Below are 18,211 nucleotides of genomic sequence, written 5' to 3' on the forward strand. Positions count from 1 at the left end.
TACTTCACATTCATTATTGACTATGAAATGTATGGTGCATGGAAAAGAAAGAACTATATTGCATGATGACGGTAGTACCCATGACTTTATTTCAGCAAAATTGGTAAAGGAATTAAAATTGCATACTGTACCTACGCACTATTGCATAAAAGCTGCATTTTTAGGCACTAGGTACAATGGCACACAAGAAGTTCAAGATTTAGAAATTCAAATTGGTCCATACATTGAAAGAAGAAATTTCTTAGTTTTTCCGTTACAGTCAAGCGACATTATTCTAGGAATGCCATGGAGACACCAACATAATCCCAATATAGATTATTCCACACACACAATGAATATTAATTTTCAAGGAAAATCTATTACATTATTTGGTATGCATGCATCTCATATTTTTCCACTGCTTTCGCATACTCAAGCAAAACGTGCACTACGCAAGAATACTAAATCATATCTCATTTGGGTGAATGAATTGCATGCAAAGGAAAATCATATGCACCCTAGGCATAAGGAATTTCTCGCATATTTTAAGGACTGTTTTGCAGAAGACCTACCACCAGGTTTACCTCCATCACGTCTAGAAGACCATAAGATTGACCTAATACCTGGCACACAACCACCTTGCAAAGCCCCATATAGGCACAATCAAATAGAGCAAAAAGAAATCCAGAGTCAAGTTGAAGAATTACTAAATAGAGGCTTAATTCGACCTAGCAGTTCTCCATTCGGTGCACCTGTGCTCTTAGTCAAGAAAAAGAATAATACTTATCGGATGTGTATTGACTACCGAGCATTAAATAAGATCATTGTAAAGAATAGGTATCCTATACCTAGAGTTGATGACCTTATGGACAAACTACAAGGATCTTCTATATTTAGTAAAATTGACCTTAAGTCTGGATATCATCAGGTGAGGCTAGATAGATCCGACATATTTAAGACTGCATTCAGAACACAGTTTGGCCATTACGAATTCTTAGTCATGCCATTCGGATTAACTAATGCACCTGCTAACTTTCAGTAGAATGATAAACCGTATTTTTCTAAAATATCAGTATTGTGTGATTATTTTCTTTGATGATATTTTTAGTGTTCAGTCAAAGTGAAAAAGAGCATTATGAGCATTTATCATTAGTTTTTCAGTTACTGAAAGAAAATCAATTGTTTGCAAATCCTGACAAGAGTGAATTCTTTAAGACAGAAATAGAATATCTAGGTCATATTGTATCAAAAGAAGGAATTAAAGTTGATCTTAAGAAAATTGACGCAATATTGCATTGGCCTGTTCCTAAAAATGTACATGAACTACGCTCATTCCTTGGTCTTGCTAGTTTCTATAGGAAGTTTGTACATAATTTCTCATTACTTGCTTTACCATTGACCAAACTTCTTAAGAAAGGAATTGTTTATCAATGGACTGAAAATCAGCAGAAATCCTTTGACTTACTCAAACGTGCATTAACCAATGCCCCTGTTCTACAATTGCTTGACTTTAATAGACAATTCTTTCTAGTTGTGACCGATGCTAGCGGATCAGGAATAGGAGCCGTATTAATGCAAGACAACCATCTAATAGCATATTCTAGTTCTAAGCTGAAACCCTCTGAGCTCAAATATTCCACTTATGACAAAGAACTCTTAGCAGTTGTACAAGTATTAAAACAATGGAAGCATTATTTAATGGGTTCAGAATTCATGATAAAGACCGACCATCAAAGCATTAGACATCTACTTAGCCAACCCCAAATTTCTGACCGTCATATCAAATGGGCTTCATTCATTCAAAGTTTCCATCCTATCATTCAATACCAACCTGGAAAAGAAAATGTAGTTGCCGATGCATTGAGTAGACGACCTGCAATTCATAACATTTCTATCATATCTTTTGATTCTTTGATTGCTATGAAAGACACATATCACCAGGATATTACTTTTCATTCTGGTTGGCAAAAATTAGTTCAAAATAATTTCATTCCTGTTGATTCATTGCCATATAATGATGGATTCATGTTCTTTGAAAAGAGACTGTGTGTTACTATTCCATTCCGATCTTTTGTTTTGAATGAAATTCATTGTCCCCCATATCAAGGTCATAGAGGTATCATTTCTACATTACGCATGTTAACTGAAGATTTTTATTGGCCGCATATGGATGCAGATGTATCTAATTTCGTTTCTGAATGTTTGATTTGTCAAAGAATAAAGAGACATCATGGTAAATAGTATGGGTTATTAATGCCTTTATCTATTCCATCTCAACCTTGGGAACATATATCTATGGATTTCATTACTGGCTTACCAAATACTAAATCTAACCATGACATGATTTGGACAATTGTAGATAGATTTAGTAAGCAAGCATATTTCATTGCATGTAAGAAAACTTTAACAGCATCACAAGCAGCACAGTTATTTTTGAAAACTATTTTCACTAACCATGGATTGCCGAAAGTGATTATTTCAGATAGAGATTCTAGATTTTGTAATAATTTTTGGATTACACTGTTTGCAAATCTAGGCACAAAGATTGATTTCTCATCTGCATTTCATCCAGAAACAAATGGACAAACAGAAGCCACAAATAGCACTATTTTAGATCTTTTACGTGCATACACTATCTCTAAACCTCAGACATGGGATACTCATTTATATTTACTACAGTTTGCTTACAATAATACACCGCACACATCTACAAAGAAAGCACCTTTTGAAGTTATTTATGGATATAGATTATCTACCCCTGTTGCATCTTTGTCTAATAGAATACAAAGTGCCGATGATATTGCTACTATACATAACACTATTTTTGATGAGGTAAAGGATATGATTGCTAAAGCCCAACAATCATATACTAAACAAGCCAACAAGAAAAGACAAGCCATGAATTTCAAAGTTGATGATTATGTTTGGCTTAGAATAGAAAAGCGTAGACTGCAAAGTGTAGATAGACATCCAGTTGTCAAATTAGCTCATAGATTCTATAGACCATTTAGAATCATTCATAAGATTAATGACAATGCTTTCAAGTTAGAACTGCCATCTCATTGGAAAATTCATAATACATTTCATATTAGTTTATTGAGACCATTTAGAGGCCAATTACCTATCCACCCTGTCTATGAAAACCCACCTTTACTAGAAGAAGAGACTGAAATACTTGAACCCGAAGCCATCATAGACACTGACTACATGACCACTAGAACTGGCCGAAGGTATTCTAGATATTTAGTAAAATTCAAGAACCATCCTATAGAGGAAGCACAATGGATGCACGCTAGAGACTTAAATGCTTTCCCCACTCTGTTAGCTCCACATTGAGCTAATAGCAATTGAGGTCAATTGCTATCCCACCCCGGGGGTATGATGCCAGGAGGCATATTCTACGGTGGATTCCGTGCCACGGTGGATTCCGTGAGGTTTTACGGTGGATTCCGTAAACTTAGATGACCGGGGCTCATACACAAAGAGGATTCTTTGTGCGAGAAGTTGATGGGGACGCTTGTCCTTTTCGGGCGTTTCATTAATTTAGTGTGTACATGGGTGATTCCATAGCGGGTGATTCCACAAAATGTATATTAAATTAATAAACATTTATGAGTTTAGAGTGCGCACTTGTAATAAATTAAGGTTAGGATTTATTTCTAACCAGTTGATTTGTTTATGTAGCTAAAGATTGCTAGGTATTCACTTTTGTCGGTTTAATTGTATTATTTTACTAACGATTGTGAATGCTTCAGTTGATGTGTAGAGATAGCAGCAGTGGCGGAGGAAAGCATTGGAGTCTAGCGGGTATTCGATATTTGGACTATATTTTGATAGGCGCCACGCCTATATTTTGTTATGTCTATTGAGACATTGATTATCGATTATTATTTTGTATGCGCTTATGCGCCCGGATATGTTATTTCTATTTGGACATTGAGATTGGGCGTGCCAGACTCTATGGGCACCGTCCATTAGCTTTATTTTCCTATTTTTGTAGAAAGCAAACTCAAAAGCTAAAAGCTTGTCATATTTTTGTAATTGGGCTATTATTGAGCATGAAGATTGGAAATATACATAAAATACATGCTTTGTGAAGCGCTCACACAAGGCATGGGGGAGATTGAACCCAATTTGTCTCTTGCCTCTTGTCGTGCATGCTTTTACATGGGTTTTTGTGCAAAAAGATAGAGTACTTTGTTCTTGGGGACCTCCGGGATTCACCAGGTGAGCTATCTGCAACCGATCTGCGCACCAGGTCTTCTACGAGTTTAGTGGAGCAAGTGAAAGTGTTTCAAGCCGCGAAATTGCAGGCCCTCCCCTACCCCCTAATCGGTTGTGCGGATTGCCAAAATTTAGGTTTGAATGTGATCACCTGAATTCAGCGAAAGGCCTCATTGTCATCCTCGCCCTCGAGCATTGTAAACCATGAGGTGCAGGTTCCCTCGTAGCACGATGACATGAATGAAGGCCCTAGGCTTGAACGCAAGTCGGCCTATTAGGAGCTCATCTCATATTCGTCCATGTTGGGCAGCCATCACTGTTGCACGGTCTGGCTCGTGAAGAAAGGCAGGTTGAGGAACCGTCTAGCTCGCCACCAGTGGGGGCCAAAATCTACGAATGTGAGGTCTCTGAGGATCCGTCTAGCTCGCCGCCAAAGTGGGGGCCAAAATCTGCGAATGCGAGGTCCTGGCCAGTCGAGCTCCGTGAAGATGCAGTACTTAGAAGTCCCCGTACTTAGATGTTTAGGTAAGTTTCGAGACTCGCATGTAAGTTTATGCAGGCCTGTTGTGCTACTAATTTTAATTGTAAAAATGGATGATTTTGATTGTGTTTAAGAAGATGCATCATCTGAAGAGATGTCTTTCTTGAAACACAGTACATAAGAATTGATAGAAGAAGATGTTTATACCTTTCTTTAAACTCAAATTCTGGGTATAAATTCCACCTACCTACTGACAAAACTGAGGGATACACGAGACAATATAGGAATTAGTTGATTAGATAACAACTCAATAAGGACCAATTGAAGTATTGGGAATGCATAAATCTATGCTTGAAGATGTCTTCAATTAGCTAATTGTAAGCTATAATCTGACTTGACTGTTGAAGCCACATCAAATAAGAGCTAATCATAACATGTATATTAGCACAAGATGGAAATCCAGCTTGGTACAAGATGGCAGCCAGTTAAGAGTAAACTTCAAAAAATTCCAAAACTCCAAATTTTATAAATTTTGAGACTTGGTGGAACTATGGCATACACGAATTATGAGACTTGGAATGGCTGTAAGCCAATGCTGTCCCATGTAAGAGTTTATGATTTCATGGTATATGGTTTAATGCAATAGCAACTTTGACTTAGAGAGCAAGGTATAGAACTTGAACTTCTCTCATGGATGGGAAAAATAATCAGTAAGAGCATATGCATGTTGGATATACAGCTACTAAAATCCAAGCATCTCTTTGCATCATTTGATGTGCAGGATTAGTTGAACTATGTTGATATAGAATAGATTTCAGATAGAACTACTTTTCTAATTGTCAATTCTAAAAGTTCTTTCCCTTCCCTTCAGAAGCAGGTTAGATTTTAGGTGGAGTATTTGACGAGAAAATGAAAGCGAATTGATTAGAATAAGGTATGCCTTCCTTCAAACCATTGACTAAGTACTTTTTTCATTTTTGAATCACTGTATGGCACAGTAAGCTATGGCATGTCATTGAAGTAGTTGTCAAAAGATTCTTGGTCTTCATCAGATGGGATAAACACAACCTCAAATTCCTTGTTCTTTTCCTTCAACTGATTATAAATGGATGCCAACACTGGTGTGAATCTTTGATACGGTGGGCACCAATGTGCCGAAAAGTACAATGCAATAATTTTGCCTTCTAGATCTGCAACTTTGACTTGTTCTCCATTCTTTCCAATCACATAATCCTCTTCATCATGGACTAAAAGGATTTGCTAATTCTGATTCTCCAATATTTCCTTTGCAGCTTTATGTAGAGCATCGATTTGCTCATCATTTGTAGCTTTATGTAGAGCATGGATCTACTCATCATTGAAAGAGAATGCCTTTGCTCCCCATTTCTCCAACAAATGTATAATCAAATATGAAATGCCAAAGAATCAGGACACAAAGGAAGTAACCACAAATGCTCAGGTGAGAGTTTTAAGAATTCTTCTTGTCCTTTTCTTCAACATGGTTTTTTAAATAGTGGATCAAATTTGAAGAGATGCAAAATTGATTTGATTCTTACGAGGACAAGTTTTGTAGTCAAATGTCTACAGGCATCAAAAGTGGTGGTTTTGTTGGTCTACTTGAAAGAGGTAAAGAAAGAGTTCATTGCCTCCATTTATGAAGGCAAACCACAACAACTACTTGAAGGAAGGGACAAGGCATTCAACGTGTAGTTGCAAATGAAGACAACTTGTAACTAGGTTGGGATTGCCAGGTACTTTCCTGCTTAGGGGTGGTCTAATGAATTTTTTTAGTGAGTATGTTTGCTCCAATGATGCATTGAATTGTTGTGTTTGAAAATTTAGAGCATTTCTTTCCTCTCTCAAGACTAGGTGGTAAACTTCATATAGTTTATGAAGTGGTTTGAGAAACATTTTATGTTGTGTAGAGTATGGTTTGTTGGCTACATGTTGGTAGGGTCTTTTCCCACTATTTTGGAGCTTGTGGTAGCATATGAGCTTGAGAAGAGCTTCTGGGTTGGGAGTAGCTTCAGAGAGACACTTGACATCAACAAAGCTTGGGCAGTTGTTCCTTTGTATCGGGTTTTCCTAGCTCCTTGGCTTCTCTTTCCCAATCCCCCCCAAATGGCCTTGGGAGGCCTTGTATTCATGCTGTGATGTTAGCTTTCAGCTCCAGTTATGTTGTTGAGCCCTTGATTGTTCTTTAATGGTTCTGAATAATACAATTAGCCACACTTTATTTTGCCCGAAAAGGTTGAAGTGGTGGGTCAAGAGGCATTAAGTGGTGGGCAGGAAAGTCAAAGACAGAGCGCGAGGAAGGAATAACAAGCAGTGAGCTAATGTATCATGTATAGAAATTTATACACTAGAAAGGAGGGGGTGGGTCAAGTAAGGATGGGTACGGCAAGCTGGGAGGGGTTGCCTTATGATTTTGTAAAACACTATTGATAGGTTTTTCTATGATTCTGTAATATTATGTGGTGTTAAGGTGTAACCAAGGAAAAGTTTTGTATGTACGAGTGTATAAACAATGAATTTGGTTTCTTTATAATGCTATCAGTATACTAACTCCAAAATTTGCAGCCATCATGTGAAGGATTGCAAGCTGCAACTTTACATGGTGCTGATTTTAACTCTTCAAACAGGTTATGGATGAGGGAGTAGCAACACATCATTTGAAATTATTGATCCCTAAATTTCTCAGGTACCAATTTTCACCAACAAAAATCTTAATTTTGATGCACAATCACTATCAAAACTTTGTCTAGGATATCAAATAACAACACAATGCATGCATTTCTCCTTTGAAGCACCCCCTATCATAGGCCCTGTCAAAAAGCATGTGGATAGACATGTTTGGGAGTATAGTCATCAGTGCAAATATCACTAGTAGCAATGGGTAAGTAAGCGAAGGGCTGTAGGCTCATGGTGACACGTGGAAGAAGTAGGAGATGTATTCAATAGAGATCACACTGAATTCCATGATGCACAAAATCTATAGAAGCAAAATAAAAAATGATCCCTTTCGTATTGACTTCTTGGAGCTTAATGAATTAATAAGAATCATTGGGCATATTGGATTTGAAGGAGTGGCTTCCTGAGTTTCTTGAGACAATCTAAGGATTGGTACTTTAGTTCACCTTGGATATTTAATAGCTAAGACCAATCTAACTTCTTGTGGAATATGGCTTGCTTGTAGGACATTTTTCATCGGCATCATCATTTCTAATAAGAGTATCAATGTTTAGCTAGCATTTGAACAAATCAAGGAGTATTTCTTGTGAATATTTATCTAATCTTTTAGAAGAAGCCTATGCGCACTTGAAACCTCACTACTAAGAGGCTTGTTCTATTAGCAACTTTTTCATATGGAGTTAGAGTGGTCATGATAGTAGGTCTTCTAGACACATGCAACACCAACAAGGTGCTTGGAGGAGAGGAAGCATATCAAACCCTCGATTGCCACCACAAGGTATGTATCCTTATGAAGGAAATTCATAGAAGGTACAATTGTTGCTACTTTGGTGCTCTTACATTAGATGCACCTCTTGCTACTTTGGTTGTAGCAAGGCCAATAAAAGGCTAGATTGGTTGAAGTTTGAGCTTGATGGATCTGTATGTTTCATCCACCTATTTAAACAACTTGCTAAAACATTGAAAATGAAGAATGTAAATTCAAGGTTTTGATATCCTATTTACATATACTGGTAAGCTAAATCAATTTGACTTGGTATGATACTTCAATCTATTGGATTCCTATCTTGTGGGAAAACTCAACACTAGCATATGTGTTTGGTAAATCTTATTGTTTGAGAGTCTAGATAGCATTTCATATTCCCACAAGAGTATGCATTGATTTGGATGGGCATTACATTTATCCCGATTAGTAAGTATGATACAATATGATTCCATGAGCAAATAATTTAAATGTCATTTCATTATTTGTCTTGTTGTGGATAGGATACAGGGTTTGAAGCATACAACCAATACAGTAGATCTATATTGTGGAGCTATGGGAGATTGCAATGATTTTAGGATCAAAGGGAAGGAAGTCTGCTAAAAATGGTAGGTCTTCTCTTATTGCTCTGAGCTTTTTTCGCTATGTACATGTTTGAGCCTTTTGATATCCTTGTTGATTGTAAGCACAAAACGAATCTCGAGACAACATTGTTGCTGAAGCAGCAAGGATCTAGATTTCAAAAAAAAGGAAGGGAGGCTTAAGAAGAGCTAACAAGACTTGATTTTTTAATGGTGGAGCAGATCCGAAGAGAATGACAACTCTAGATCTACCTTAGGTACTGTAGAACATGGTGAAGTAGAGAGAATGTAGTGTTCAAGACAACTTTTTTAGTGGATTCAATCACAATTCTATTGCTAACAATACAACATTGTAAATAAATCGTGATTAGTTTTCTTAACATGATATATTGGTGTGATAATGGCTTGTATTAATGGTTTCGTCTAGTTTTCTTGTATAGGAAAAATTTACTATATCTATGGTTTCAACTAGTTTTCTTATCTAGGAATATTTTACTAGATCATCAACTAGGAATTTTAAAAATATTCTATATAAAAATATTTTACTAGATCACTAACTTGTAAAGTGTTCAACTTCTACTAGTTGAGACTTTTTCTAGATACTTTGATAAGTATCTAGAAAATCTCTCTTCTTTTACTATATGGAAACATGTTTAAAGCTCCTTGTGATCTCCGGACCTTCTACTATGTCTTTCTCACCGGCATCACCGTTGGCTCCTCCCTCCTCCCCATCGCCCCCTCCGCCTTCCAAATCGACAGCCGCACCGTTATCCTCGACTCCGAAGTCGCCATCTCCCGCCTTCCCCCTCCTGCTTATGCGGCTCTTCGCACCGCCTTTGTCCGTGAAGTCGCGCCCCACCTCGGCCACGCGTCGCCTGTTGACACTGGATCCTTCCTCGACACCTGCTTCGACACCACCCACACCCAGCTACGTGCTCAACCTCTGCACGATCAGCCTCTCCCTATTCCACGTGTCGTGCTTCACTTTGCAGGTGGCCTCGACCTCGAGCTACCTCCCTCCAATGTCCTCGTCTGGCTAGACGACTGGGCGAGCACCGCGGACGGAAACCCCCCCTCCACGAGGAAGCTATGTCTCGCATTCGCCCCTGCCCCTGATGCCATGTCCTTCTCCATCATCGGCAATGTCCAATAGCAAGGCTTCCGCATTCTCTACGATGCAGCCGGTGCTAGGCTTGGTGTCGCACCGCACCAATGCACCTAGACTCTCTAATTCATTGCACACCTTACTGGCTTCTCAGAGTCTCTGCCGAATTGTCGGTGGAGCCTTGTCCTCCTTCATGTAAACAGAATATTATTTCCAAAGAAAGAAAAGTTCTGACATTCTTTCTAAAATCGAATATCAATCCTGCTCATTACCTGGCTTGATAGATGGATATGAGTTCTCATTCCTGCTGATCAGGTGGAATGGAATGGACGATGTGTGGGTCTATGTAGATTAATGTTGGTGAAATCTCGTTCTCTCGCTTCGATCTCGCTCCTACGCTGCACCACTAGAGCTATATATACACAAGGGACTTTTAGTCAATCCCTATATAGGAAATCTTGTAAAATGTAGGAAAATATTTCCTATATGTGTATGCATGTATTCCCTATATACAACTAGGGAATGACATTCCCCACATCTAATAGTAGGGAATTAAAGGTCAATATAGACTATTTCTTACGTTATGTCAAAATTCCCAATATAAGTGTATACAAGAACATGTTTGGATTAAAAACCTTATAGGTTTTCATGCATGCCTCGCATGAATTGGTCTATACCTCATGGTTAATTTAAGAGCAATAGTAAAATACTCACCCTTGCAAGCTTGGACATGCCAATGTAAATATAATCCTGGTCAGGCACCCTATGAGCCTTTGGTGAGAAACAATCAAGCTTTTGAATTGTTGTAGTGTTTGGACTAATGACCTAGATGGTTAAAATGATTTGATTTTTTTGAGATATCCTATTGCTCTTTCTTCCTTTTGCATTTCTTAAAATGGCAGGATACATACGTTGTATACTCTAGATAACTCAAACAACCTTGGGATCTCCTAGTAGGGCCTCTTATGGAGGACTAACTTTTAGAGGTCCCTAAAATGTTGGAGTTACACTCTATGACTATTATAACCATGAAAAGAAAAATACAAAATGCAACGCAACATAGCTCCATTGTGATGGCTTAGCTGATAGTCATGGTGATAGAATAATTCTCCAAATGAATGTAAGGCTGGAGTTATAAGTGTGGGTTGGGGCCTTAGCCATAGACAAGAACTCCACTTTTTCTTCTTTATCACAACTTAGTCTAGAGGGACAATGTTAGCAAACATCCATTTTTTAGCGATGTCCATGTAGTTCGTAAGGGGTCTAAGCATAAAATTAAGACAAAAAAATTTGCCATTTGGATTGATGCTCTAGAATGACTAAGGGCCATTTTATATTCATTTGGGGACAGATGTGTGCAACAAAGCTATTAATTGAGGTAGCAATTATCAAATGGGGGATAGAACTATCTTAGTGTTGTTGAATTTGATAAGGAAGAGGTGTTTGGATAGCTTTTTGTGGTACACAAAAAAGGAGTGGCTAGCTATTGGCAGCACCGATCAAATGTATGCAAGTATCCAGACAAATTTGAAAGAAAATGTGCCCAAATCATGTTTGATCTACCTTTTATTGCTTTTGGTTTATGCATTCTAAGGTGTTTGTTTGTATGGATGTTCATGAAATCTTCCTAAGGTAGCAACTTTTCTCAAGCTGATGAGGTCCACAAGTTAGCTTTCCCTCTTTACATCCATAACCTAATACATCCAACCAAGAGAGCACCATTCCAAGTCTATTCATAACCTAGTATGTCTAACCAAGATCATAGAGAGAACCATTCCAAGTCTACTCACAAATCACACTTGTTATCTTGTAGGGGCTAAAATCTTATCCAACTTACAAGTATAAAATGTATATAATTCGAATATAGTGATGAGAATACATCTCACACGATGCAATTATCAAAGATGCCACAAAGAGATTTGAATTACACCAATCAAAATACATCATAGAGAAAAAAAATGGTTGCACACAAAATAGGAACATAGTTTGATTCTAGTTATGGCATGTGAGCTTTTGGACGACTTGTGCCTATGTGTTTTGTGAAGAGTACCTCAATCACTTCAATATTATAGTGTTAGGAGATAAAACAAATCCCATAGAATTTCATGTACTAACGGAGACCTGAAAAGCAATCGTGTTTATTGAAGGTAGATTATGTGCGCTTGGATCTACTTTAATTTTCTAGGAAGAAAGGACATGAGAAATGGGCAGTTCTATTGGTATAGTTGCTCCTCAATCTGCATCCAATGTATTCAATAGTCAATTTTTTGCATGTTTCTACTAATATGTAAATAACTAAGGTATATGTTTCTCAATTGAAGCTTCAATAGTTTGTCAACCTCTTGCCAGTTGTATGATAATTCCACTATGCATCATCAAGCCACAGGGTCCTAAACAAAACAAATAGGGGGGACCTACTCCTGGAGAAGCAAAGAAGAAACAAATTATGGTGGGCCCATGAGAACCTTGAGTAGGGGTTGCTACTATCTTTCAAGGAAGACAAATGATATTTTGGATCTACATCGAGAAGAAAACCATGGTACAGAATGTGGCCAAATCGTGAAAAGAGGATGATAAAAAGAGAACCAATGATTATAATAAATAATCAACAAAAGGGTAGACAATGTCTTTTGAAAGCAAGACAAAGGGAGTGTTGCAACAAAATCAGCTTGGGCTTCTCATTGCACACCTTATTGGCTTCTCAGAGTCTCTGCCAAACTGACGAGATTATGTGATGAATCCAAGCGCATGCTAAAAACATAGATTGCTGATCTGAAAAATGCAAGCCTAATCAACAAGGCGGGAAGAAATACTTGTAATCATTAGAAAAATTGTAATTAGAACTGAGATCCTATAATCTAATACCATGTGAGAAGTGGTGTAGCAGAACAAAAGCATAGAGGAGTGCTAAAATAAACTAATAAACACAAGACGAAAAAATAAAGAAATACTGCAAAGAAAGAGAAATCAGAGAGGTGCTCGGGAAATGGAATCCACATACCAAACATGAGAATGACACATACAATAGTGAGTCACAACCTACGTGACCATCAGCATTGGCTCCTCTCTCCAACTAGAAGATCACCTAAAAATTTATGATGATTGAATGAAGGAAGAGGAGCCATAAATAGGCCCAAAATATTTCAAATATGGTTGTTTGTTAGCCAACAATAAATGCATAAATAATCACTACGATGACCACCATACAATGCCTAAAATACAAAGTAATAAAAAGCATAGCCCAATCTTACACATGAACTGACTAGAGTAGATCAATAACACTTCTTTGCATATTACAATCATGGCAGAGGAGGTTTGGAATGTTCTACATGCAATTTTTTGGCATGCATGAGCACTCCAACAATATGTAGAAGATAAGGTGGGCTACGATAGGCCTTTTTAATCAGTCTTAATCATGGTTTATAATATCCTTACCACATTCTTGTGCCTATACATGTTTTTGTATTCTAGAGGGAAATGCATTGAACCCAAAGACACATGGTTTTTCTCTTACGAGCAAGTCTAATAAGCTTTTCAATGGTTGCAATGTGACCTTCGCTAAGAGTTCCACTTGAGGACCGTTTTCTTAGTCTCAACTTTTCTCAAAATACAATGGATATTTTACATGCAATCCTAACCTATCACTCTTGTAACCTAATGTGTATAAGGGAGGTGAGGCATGTAAGCATTGTATAAGCAATCATCTACCAATCAATCGAGTTTTCTTGTGCCATATGCTACACCTTATATCTAGTGGATGGTATTCATCTAGGCTAGATGTAATCCTTTTGAGGTAATGTGGTCATTAGAGAACCTAACTGTAATTGATTTTTGGAGTTCATAAGGGACTACATTACCAAGGATAACTTCAAGGGAGGCACATGCCTAAGGGATTGTTCTTGACTTCCTATGATGAAGACTAGATTCTCTACATACGTTTTATATATCCTAGGAACTTCTAACACTCGTGGTGTGGCTTAGGAGCTACTATGAGTTGTGGGCAAGGCACCAACTTGGGTGACTCTAGTTTCATCTCATCAAGAAGCAATTGGCCTTGTGGTTTAAAGTACCTTAAGACTCTAGGCTATGGTGTTGGATGTCCTATATGCTTTGAGAACCCAATAAATGTAGATGGAAGGAGATAATGGATCTTTCAACTTAAGGTATTTTTCAAAATCTTGTTGGACTCTAGGCTATGATGGCCTTAGGACTCTTGATGCACCTATCTATATGTAGAAAATGGTTTAAAATAGTACTTGAAAAATCTATTATGTTAAATTCACATGATATGCATATATATTCATAAATGACCCCTCGAGTTCTTGCCTAGATTTAAGTTGTTTAAATAGATGTGCATGTGTACATTGGTAGGTGCAAAGTATTTAACTTACAAGAGGTGGTATGGATCTATTTGAGGGTTGATGTGGATGTGTAAATGGTAGAGTTCTATGAGATAGGGATAAGGTGTAACAAACACGGATGGGTTATACACCTATATATAAGATGCAAGTGTATATGCCCTATTAGAAGCATAAGAGCCTAATACATGTGCATTTTCACCTTGAACACTCATGGAAACAATATAAGGGATAGTGGGCCTAGGGTATCTATGACTTACCCACAAGTTCAAAATAAGCTTTGCATCGAAGCAATGTGGATAGTGATGCCTTTTGATATCAATTATATGACACAAAGTGGCACTACTAAGGCTCTCATATTGTCCTAATGTGCACAAAAACATGATCAAGACACACGTGCCTTTATAGAGTCATGTTTAAATAGGCATTAAAATTAAAGTAGCCATTTACCCAAACATTTAACCAAAGCATTTAGAGACGTTTAAGGAGATGTTTACATATGGGCTTATTTAGTTTTTTAGTGTTTAAGCTACATATCTAAATACAGACAAATCATGAAACTCTAAATAATGCGTACCATCTTGGATCTAAATAGCTAAAATAATAAATAAGATCTAAATGACCAAATACAAAATTTATGCAAACCACTAATTCTTAAGATATTGAAAGTGAAGCAAACCTTGCATCTTTGAAGAATAGGGTTCCCTTTGCATTTTAAAGGCTTCATTACCTTGATCACCTCTCTCTATTGGAAAGGCCACCCTCGGACACCTAAGTAACTTTAGTCCCACTCGAACTCGCACAAGTCCACCCGAACACTCAAACTCAAACAAGTCCACTTGGACACTCTAACATTGGGACAAGTCCACTCAGATACTCGAACTCAAACAACCTCACTTAGACACACAGATGAGCACCACTCATCTGAGTCTGAATCTTTGATCACTCAGATGATCACAAAGTCCCCTTAGACAGCCGAGTCTAGGACTTGGATAGGCAAACCTACTACTCTGAGAAGTTGTCCAGAACATAATTTTTAAGAATTTTGACCACTGCGTGACCTGCTCATGTCAACATCTAGCTAGCCCTGCAATCGAAGTTTGAATTCAGACATTCATATGAGACCGTAGAGCTCATTTTCACTAGAACTTTAATGTAACAATCATGGAGTGATTTAAACTACCAACCACTGGCTACTTGCTCCTTAGTAGAGACTCAATTCGACTGCCTGGGGTTGATCACCCATCAAACTATGTATCAAAACCCATGAAGAACCCAAAATTCATAGCTAGGAGTAATCACGATTCATGCGAAAGAGCTACAAGTGCATGAAATTGATGGGTAAAAGTGTGGATGTGATTGATTTCATTGAAGGTTGCATCGTGCATTAGAAACACTTCAGTGCATGTGAAAATTGGAAAGCCTAAGCACAACTCACATCGAGTTGCACCACTTAAAAGCATAAGTGTATATACTTATAGATCGATTGGATTAACAAGGAATACACTCAAGGGGATTAAGCTGAGAAATAAACGCACTAGTAGGAGTGCAACCCAAGAAATCACACAAGTGATTCAAGACACCAAAGACACTATCTTGGGAAGATAGAACCATAAGACCGTTGAGGGAAGGACTAACCAAGATTAGAGGCACATGCCTAGTCAACCTCATAGAAATACTAGTGGTTCAAGAGACAACCACCATGGTTGGTACCAGTTCAAGCGAGAATGACCTTGATCTTAATGTAGTAGGGGTACTCGGATGAAATCCAGTGACTTATCACATAGTATGACCAAAAAACAAGGATGACACATCATGAAAGACCTACAACTAATATCATAATCGATCTTGAGAATGAGAGGAGTCTTGGAAGGATCACACTACAGCACATAGTGAGGTATAACCAGGAGTAACATGCTTAGAGGTCATGTGAGGAGAGAGAGATCAACAAGGTTCACAAGATACTAGCCATCTCAAGTAGAAATAGAATGGGAGGAAATGCCAATAGAGAGAGAGTCTTAGAAGTTGATCTTACATTGAGAGAGCTACTCATGAAGCTATTACTAGACAATACTAGTGCCGAGCAAAGTGGAGTAGCCTTGGTAGCATTATCGCTAGTTGGAGTTACCTCAAATACGAAGAGCCAAACAAAGATACCCATAGTTGCCAAGCAACTTGACAAATATCAAGCAAAAAATGACCTTTATCATTTCATCAAGCAATTTGAGTAGGTGTGCGAGGCTAAATTCCACTCAATGGGCGTAACCATTCGATCTTTGCTCAAGAGACAAGGAACATGGCTTATCATTCTAAACAATATCAAATGTAATAATTTCAATGATCTAAAGGATCTCTTTATCAAGAGATTCTCAAAGGCAAGATACTCTGACACCCATCCCCATAAACGTCATGGCACGAGCCTAAACAAAGCAAGCTAGTATTTCATTACCTAGATCTGGTAACCTGGATGCAGTCTCAATAGGAAAAAAGAGTCAACGAAGGAGAAGGAAGAGTAGTGATGCAAAAATAACTCTCAAATAAAGAGTGTGAACACTTTAACAAAGAGAAAGTAGGTTATTAAAGGAAAATAAAAAACATGTCGTCCTAAGATGAGGGAGAAGGAAAGCCTAAGGTTGTGGAGAGTACCTTGATCCCAACCAGCAACTAACGGCTATGGATCCACTTTCTCTGAGTTCATAGCTCTTTGCTCTAGTGCATCCATCTGGTTGTATATCTCTTCAAACTCTTGCGACAATTCAGAGGCAAAAAGTCCTTTTTTGGGCTGATAAACCCACTCTCTGAATGTCTTTCACGTAGCGATACTGTAATCCTTCAGAACATATTCATTTTTTAGCACTTTTTGAAAGCATCCTAGTTAGTGTCCTATACAAAAAAATCTGTAACCCTAACCCGCAAAGTAGGCGTGACAAGCCATAAGAAGAATTCACTCTAGTTATTCAAAACTCCAAAGAAGTGCATCTTGCTTTTAAAGGATTTAATGTAGGCTGAAACATTCTGGCCATCAAATAATTTTCACTCACTAACCACAGCCTCGATCGCGTTGGTCACACCATGCGTATGCTCCTGTTCTTGATGCAACAATTGTTGTTGATCCAACTGCTGTTGATGCAACTGTTGCTACTGCTATATAGATAATTCCATGTGTTGGTTTTGCATCATAATGGTTGAAGAAAGAGTTTGTAACAAAGTCTTCATCTCATTGGTTGAAAAGAAAGAGACTGTTGATGATGAAGGTGAATTATTCAAAGAGTCTCCCATCTCGATGATGATAAGCGACACTTTCACATCGGGTTCACCAAATATCGCATGAAATAATACATGTGGGAGTTCATGAAAGTCACTCGTTGTAGAGATTCTATGCGAGATGGGATTTTCTAGTACAAATCCAAAGCTTAATCAAATCAAAGCATGAACATACACTTTACATCCTTGAATCCATACTTCAACAAATTTTTAAAAAATGCATTTTCAAAGATAATGGCACAAGTCCATGAAGTTTTTCTAAGTCAATTATGGTGGCAACCAGTAGTATAAACTACTCGAGACGGTGTAAGCGATGACAATGGGGGCATGAGGGTATGTTGGAAACACAACCGAGAGATGATCCACAAGCTAGCTCAAAGTAGGGTACTGTGTACTTGTACATTGCAGTTTACTCCTTTTGCTGATCATAGTAATGATGCTATCGATATTGTTGCCTCCTTTGCTGACTACAATGATGATAATGATGATGTGGCTTGATTCAATGATTCTTGGAATGATGATATGTTAGGTGGACTGGTTCAAGGTGATCTCTACCAAGCGCCATTGGCTTTAGAAGCTTTCCTGTATCCATTTCTTTATTGATAGCACCTCCTCCTACAATTGTATGTCCTTTGAAGCTTTGTCTATATCATTTTCAAGATTTTTGTTTTAAACATCTATATTTTATATCAGTGAATTGATGAAATTTTAGTGTACAATTCCATCCACCATGGGAAAGGCCTTTTAGAGTACAATTTCCCATCC

General features: G+C 37.9%; 2 protein-coding genes across 2 annotated transcripts in view; both read left to right on the plus strand.

Annotated features, from left to right (window-relative positions):
• Positions 1–9,368: 9,368 nt before the first annotated feature.
• Positions 9,369–9,872, plus strand: LOC148032316 (protein ASPARTIC PROTEASE IN GUARD CELL 1-like). The gene has a single exon (XM_087683910.1). It carries the CDS (start codon positions 9,369–9,371, stop codon positions 9,870–9,872), a length of 504 nt encoding a protein of 167 aa, XP_087540036.1.
• Positions 9,873–9,894: 22 nt separating this feature from the next.
• LOC148032317 (aspartyl protease family protein 2-like) overlaps positions 9,895–18,211 on the plus strand; it is a 56,194-nt gene continuing 47,877 nt past the window's right edge. The window contains exon 1 of the mRNA XM_087683911.1: positions 9,895–10,019. Within this exon, the coding sequence (XP_087540037.1) occupies positions 9,895–10,019 (125 nt within the window). The remainder of the gene's footprint in view (positions 10,020–18,211) is intronic.

The sequence above is a fragment of the Lygodium microphyllum genome, chromosome 8, assembly GCF_053477565.2.
Source record: "Lygodium microphyllum isolate KBCC chromosome 8, Lygodium_microphyllum_v1.1.10, whole genome shotgun sequence".
NCBI lineage: Eukaryota > Viridiplantae > Streptophyta > Polypodiopsida > Schizaeales > Lygodiaceae > Lygodium > Lygodium microphyllum.